The 6,552-nt window shown below is 34.4% G+C and overlaps 1 protein-coding gene across 1 annotated transcript; it reads left to right on the top strand.

Annotated features, from left to right (window-relative positions):
- Window positions 1-2,060: 2,060 nt before the first annotated feature.
- On the top strand, window positions 2,061-5,730 carry LOC127863295 (uncharacterized). The gene is made up of 4 exons (XM_052402713.1): window positions 2,061-2,185; window positions 2,563-2,629; window positions 3,147-3,293; window positions 5,315-5,730. Exons 2-4 carry the CDS (start codon window positions 2,563-2,565, stop codon window positions 5,584-5,586), a joined length of 486 nt encoding a protein of 161 aa, XP_052258673.1. The 5' UTR covers window positions 2,061-2,185; the 3' UTR covers window positions 5,587-5,730.
- The last annotated feature ends 822 nt before the right edge of the window (window positions 5,731-6,552 follow it).

Genomic DNA, 6,552 nt, shown 5'->3' on the forward strand with positions numbered 1-6,552 from the left:
AGTGACACAATCGACTGCCTGTTTACTGAGCGAAAATTTAAGATCAGCAGGTAAAACACTCTTGAAGGCTATTATTTATATTCGAAATAATGTTATCAACAAAAAACTGTATTGTCACACAATTCAGTTTGGGTTTTATTAATAGGCAGTCCCATAATGCTTAGGTTTCAATAAAAAAAAATTCTAACTTACTTATTATTTAACCGTAAAAAGCCACACAGAAAATAATCAGACTTGAAGTTGTATGGGGGGATGACATTGGCACAGTGACTTCTTTTGTGAAAATGTATCGTATGATTAATTTTGTAGATTATAACTGACTTAATTATGATGTTTGCACTCAAGCGAGCATATTTGATAACCAATTCTGTATATATCCATGAGGTACATGTATGTATGTTCTATATTAAAGAAAATTTGATGTGTATATCAAGTGGTAATGGAGGTTTCTTTATTAAAGTGTAATATATACAATAAACAAACATGCCCTTCTGTATTTACTACAACATTTACAAGTAAAACAGGTAGAAAAAGGGAGGGATATAAAATGATTCCGAAGACTTGCATGTTGGTACGTGAAGACTTATATACGTGCACGTGTTCGTGTCAAGACTTTCACCTGCACACAAGAAAATAATAAACATCAGATGTGAACGCCTTATCACCGTAAACACGGTGCCTATACCACGTGACTTTTTAAGATCTGTGTTGGGAGAATAAAGCGCGATCCAGTTAACATTTTCAATGATGTCTTTTTAAAATAATTCACCATGTTTATTGGGATAAAGTGGAGAGCCCGCTCATTAGTGAGAGTTTTCTATAGGTATCATGATCTTTTTAAACAAATAAGTATTTTTTCAGTAAAGTGCAACCGCGCGTTTGTAATATAAAGTCCCCACACTGATCCGACATTTTTCTAGCCGTTCCAACGCGCAGTTGCACTTAACTGAAAAAATACTAATTTGTTTTTAAAAGATCACGATACCTATAGAAAACTCGTATGAATGAGCGGGCTCTCCACTTTATCCCATTAAAAATGGTGAAATATTGAAAAAGAGATCCTTAACAAGAGATCTGAATCGACTATTCGAGTGCTTGACAGTATAACGTAAGCCATCATGGAGAGGGGGGGGGGGGGTATAATGTGGGTGTGTGGTCATTCAATAGATGATCTTTCAAAAATAAAAAAAACAATTTTTTTTTTTTTGGGGGGGGGGGATTCTGGGGTGGGGCATGGGGGATGGTTTGGGTGTGGAGTGCATTGTGGTATGTCAGGTAAGTGTTGTTTTGTCAAAGTATGAATCAAATGTGATCATAAATAAAGATGTTATGGGAATTTTAGCAAAATGTTCAATTATCTAAGTATAAAAGGGGCCATAATTCTGTCAAAATGCTTGAAACATTTGTTTGCTCGTGTTTATAGATTGGGATCATGTTGGTAAAGAAGTATGCAAACTATGAAAGCAAATGTCAAAGGACATAGAAAATATTTTATGTGGTACGCAAACTTTAACATAGATTTATCAATAATATGCATATTCTAAGTATGAAAGGAGCCATAATTCTGTCAAAATGCTTGATTCAGTTGTCTGCTCTTGTTTATAGATTGGGGTCATGTTGGTAAAGAAGTATGCGAAAAATAAAAGCAATATGTCAAAGGAAGTAGGAAATATTTGGGGTAGTACGCAAACTTTAACATTTGCACGCTAACGCTAACGGGAACGGGAACGCCGACGCTGGGGTGAGTAGGATAGCCCCACTATATTTATTTCATATATAATAGTCGAGCTAAAAATGTTAAATGGGTCGCGCTTTATTCTCCCAACACAGATCCGAAAAAAATTACGTGGTATAGGCACCGTGGTAAAGATGTGGTATAGCAACAACAAATACAAGCACGCACCCTACTCTGACTAACCTTTGTATTATATCTGTTTAACTTAAATTCCCAGCCAACACTCTATCACCCTTACAAACATTTTTATAATTGGCTGAGTGACCCGACGTTCATAGTCTGGTTGTTTTCATATCTTCGTCATCGACATGTTATATAGCCCGAGGCAGTATGCATTCTTTTCTATTGTTTCAATAGTGGTATAAACGTCTACGTTAGAACGTGTTATGCGAAATGTAAAGATAGCGAGCGTAAATTACGCCCAATTCTCTGGATTTAAACGGAACGATCGTACGTACATACATTATTTTTGTTTAAAGTAGTACTCATTGATACTATTGTTTTTGTGTCTGGTATAAATTTATTATTGCATGTTTATTTATTGTTAATTTTCTGTCAATGTGTTGATCGTTTCGATACGATTCTTTACAACTTTCGAACAATGTTTTAAATCAGCATATTAAAATAATACGACTTACGCCAGTCGAAACAAAGCGAGCGCATGTACATAATAAAATTACCGATACAAACAACATTGCGTTTTTTTTACATTTTCTTTTAGAGGCAATTAAGAAGTTCATCTATGCTATCAACAGTACTTGTAAAATGATTTATAAATTAAGATATAATAACTTATTAAGATTACATGTTTTACGGCTTGATTTCAGATGGCGGTTTTACAGTATTTTCTGATAAGTGTGACCTGGCTGGGATTCGTTTTAGGAGGAGGAGCAGGTAAATATATAATATTTGAAATTGACATGGATCGTTGCATAACTTGAACATTGATATAAAGGGTATAGAAGTAAGCACGTTTTGTCAAAATGTGGTACTAAAAGCACCCGCAGAATTGTATACGCAAATGTACCAGTTTGTTCTTTTGTACATTACATTAACGTTGTATAAGAAACACAAAAAACGCAACAACAACAACGTTTAGTTTAGTTAGTTTAGTTTCAGTTTATTGGCAATCAACATTAACACAACAACAACACCACAACAAACAAACAACAACAACACACGAATCCATCTCCAAAATTTATTGCAATATAATTGATTGAACCAAGCCTACTGTGTGAGTACGCAACGCAACACTAGTTTGCTGACTTATTTGATAGCCTTAATGATCATAATGGTGGCAGTTGATGTTTATCATGTCTGTTATCATTGTTCTTATTAACATGAGCCACTATTTGCTTTGAGCATCATGAATGTTATGAAGACGCATTTACAATCGTTGTCTCGTTTTCAGAGCGATTCGACTGTTACGTGTGTTCGTACACTCTCTCAAGTGATCCAAGCATCACTTACGAGTGTGTTAACGCAACCATACCAACTCCAGCGAAAGTATCCTGTACAGCGCCATACATGTGCATCACCAAGGCAGTATTTAATTCAGGTAAATACATATTTATTCTAATACTGTAGGTACCTTTGTTCGAGCTGTTATAATTACTTATGAACCAATGACCGCCGCAGTCATCAAATCGTAGATACATTTTCCCTCCAGGGATAAAATTCCATATACGATCATTTATAATTTTTTAATACAATTATTGCCGATCCCCATGGTCAAGTCTAAAGACTTTTTACAGACCCGTTGTCACATACTCAGTTTGCAAACTAGCATACTTATTCGTCGTCAGGGTTACACATTAAAGTCTCTTGAATGAATCTCCATAACCAAAGAAGCACGTCTAAACGAGGCGTGGGCGAAATGAGAGAGAATTCAGTAGCACTCTATACAAATTCTCCAAATGTATTGCAGTTCTTCAATAACTGATGGTAAATATAAACGCATGTATGTGGCAAATTGCAAGCCAGAGGATTAATACTCAACATTATTATAACTATTGATCTTCTTTTTAGCATGCTGCCTTTTGTTTTGCTGTCGTTTATTTAAGCTGCACGTGTTTGTGATAATATTATCTGAATGCGACTTTTTCATGCGACAATTATTAAAATATATTATAGGAAAGTGTTCACAGATTGTCAACATTAAACATTTCCAACTTTGTGTCACATATTAAAATACCGCGTATGACGTAATCTGATACTGAAAACACAGCGCCGTCAAGCATCAATTGATATTGATAAAACAAGAAGCGTTGAAAGCGTGAAACGATTAAATATTTTCTAATTATGCTGCTGTTTTCCTTAACTTTATTCACAATACGAAATTTTATTTTGTCACAACACGATGATTAATTATAACAAGTATAAAATGACTGCACATACTAATAATTCGGATGACCAAGTGGTTTAGGCAATAGCCGTTTAATTCAAGTACACATGTTCGAGCCCATATAGGGACAAACAATTTCCCTTTAGTTCTTTTTAAAATAAATTATATTCTTGTCTTAATACTGAAGCTCTACAGTTCCGAAATTAAAATCTGACAACTAAAGGCATTTAATGACAACCTTTAAAATATGCCCCTATCTACGAACAAGTAATTTTAATGGAAATGGTTTTTAGGAATTTTAATAAATTTTGTAACCTGAAGACAAATGAACCCTTTTCTTGAAATTTTCAAGGGTTAGTTGACATTTTTAGTGGTAAAACTACTAAATTTTATTATTTTAGAGTTATAAGAGTTATTTTGATTATGCATATTTGTTTAATACTCTTAATATTTTATTTTGTATAAATGTAAATGCAATGTTATGCAAAATTATGTAAAATATGTTTGCGATTTGGCTTCTTGATCTCATTTGCATCAAAATGATTAAGGCAGATAATGTGAACGAGTCAAATTTGAAAAAACTGCAACAAGCTTGTATCAAAAGTAGGATTCTACTTCAATGGAAATCCATTTTAAGTTAATGCTGAGGTATTTAATGATGTAAAAGACGCTCATATACATACACACAGTAATTAAAAAGTTATCCTTACCATAAGCCAAAATCAAACGCTGCGCCTCAATTACAAAACAAAGCGAACACCATCTCTCCGAAAAGTTGACGTTGATATATTATCTAATGCAGACGTCATATAAAAGGATTACCACTAATATAATTTTTCAAATTACCTGTAAAAAAACGAACCATGTTTTAACCGTAATTTGTAAAATGTAGCCTGCATTTTACGACGAATCGAATAATAACGAACAACAAGGACTGAGTATAATACCTGAAGAATAATCGAGATATGTCATGGTGTTTCTAGCAAACATCAACTCCCGATATTGTGAAAAATGTGTTACTTTATTTCGTATCGTATCACATAAACGCACATGCAAACTGCGTTTGGAACTTCTGAGTATGGTAAATAGTATTTCATGTTCTGCCATGTGTTCGCCAACACGACATGATTTACGCGTATGTAAGTTTAACTATGTATACATATGTGAAAATGTAATGTTGTGTGTTTTGCTTTACCAACACTTTAGCAATATATCGATGTTTGCTGTTATTTCAGACAGGACGCAGGTGCGGTCCGTGGATCGCAACTGCCTTCCCCCGGCCGACTTCTGCTCCGGGGAGACGTGCTGCGACACGAACGGCGTCTATCCGTCATGCAGACACATATGTAGGGCGGACATGTGCAATAACCGTACAGCGGAAACTTGGTTGAGACCAAAACCAGGGCCGTTCGATGGCGGGAAGGGCAGTGCTACATCGCAGTTCACGAAACTGCATATTGTTTTTATTCACTTGAGTGTATTCGTTGTAGCATTGTTGTTGTTGTAAATGAGAACTGTTATTTATACTTGAGATATCTGGAAAACCCCATCATTTTTTAAAATTTAAATTAACATGTGATCGCGAAGTAACGATCTTATACTGTAATAAATCCAAGTTTCGGGCACTTAAGGATATTTTTTTTCGTCTCCATAAATTAAGGAACACACAACCATACCCCCAAAAAGTGTTCGAAAATATAGAGACACTATGTCATAAGTCCTATTGCATAATTGTTCAGATATTCCTGTGTATCAAGTCACCTTTCCAAAGGTATAACATGTAAGTACCACATCGTATTGACTATTAAAGATGTGTACACAATTTATTGAGAATCATTTTACATCATGTTTTATTCAAAATGTTTTATTTTATAATAAACACGCTTGGTTTAACGCTGACCACCATCAGTTTTCTATACTGCTGTATGAACTTTGTATTATTAAACTAAAATAAACGGTGAAAAATAATACGGAACTGTCGTTGTTTGATAAGTTTCGTGAATATTTGTCTTTCAAGAATGTGAATATTTTGCAAAACAATTGCATCAGTTGTTTAAATAAACGTTTTGAACAGCGCATATTGTCTTTTATAACTGAAGTTTTAATTGGCATTAATTAACAAAGTGATTAGTTCAAGAGCAAGCAGGTGATCATAATTGACGCTACTACAGAAAGGAATACAACAACAAGCCAAAACAAATAACAACAGTGCTGTTATTTTTTTCTTCACAATCTCGTTTCACATGTCCTTTTACACAAATCATCAACATATTATGTTTCCACTGAATCTTACATTTATCTGTTATGTTTTCCGAACTTCAATACTGTTGTAAAAATACGTGCTCACAAGATTTACGCAAATAGGCAGAATTCTGATAGAATGAAGCCAGCCGAAAATTGTGGACCATACATATTTGGTTATTTATGGGTGTCCAAACATTAGAGTCGCTTAGAGTGTCCGAAAACTAAACGT

The sequence above is a fragment of the Dreissena polymorpha genome, unplaced genomic scaffold (assembly GCF_020536995.1).
Source record: "Dreissena polymorpha isolate Duluth1 unplaced genomic scaffold, UMN_Dpol_1.0 chrUn004, whole genome shotgun sequence".
NCBI classification, from domain to species: domain Eukaryota; kingdom Metazoa; phylum Mollusca; class Bivalvia; order Myida; family Dreissenidae; genus Dreissena; species Dreissena polymorpha.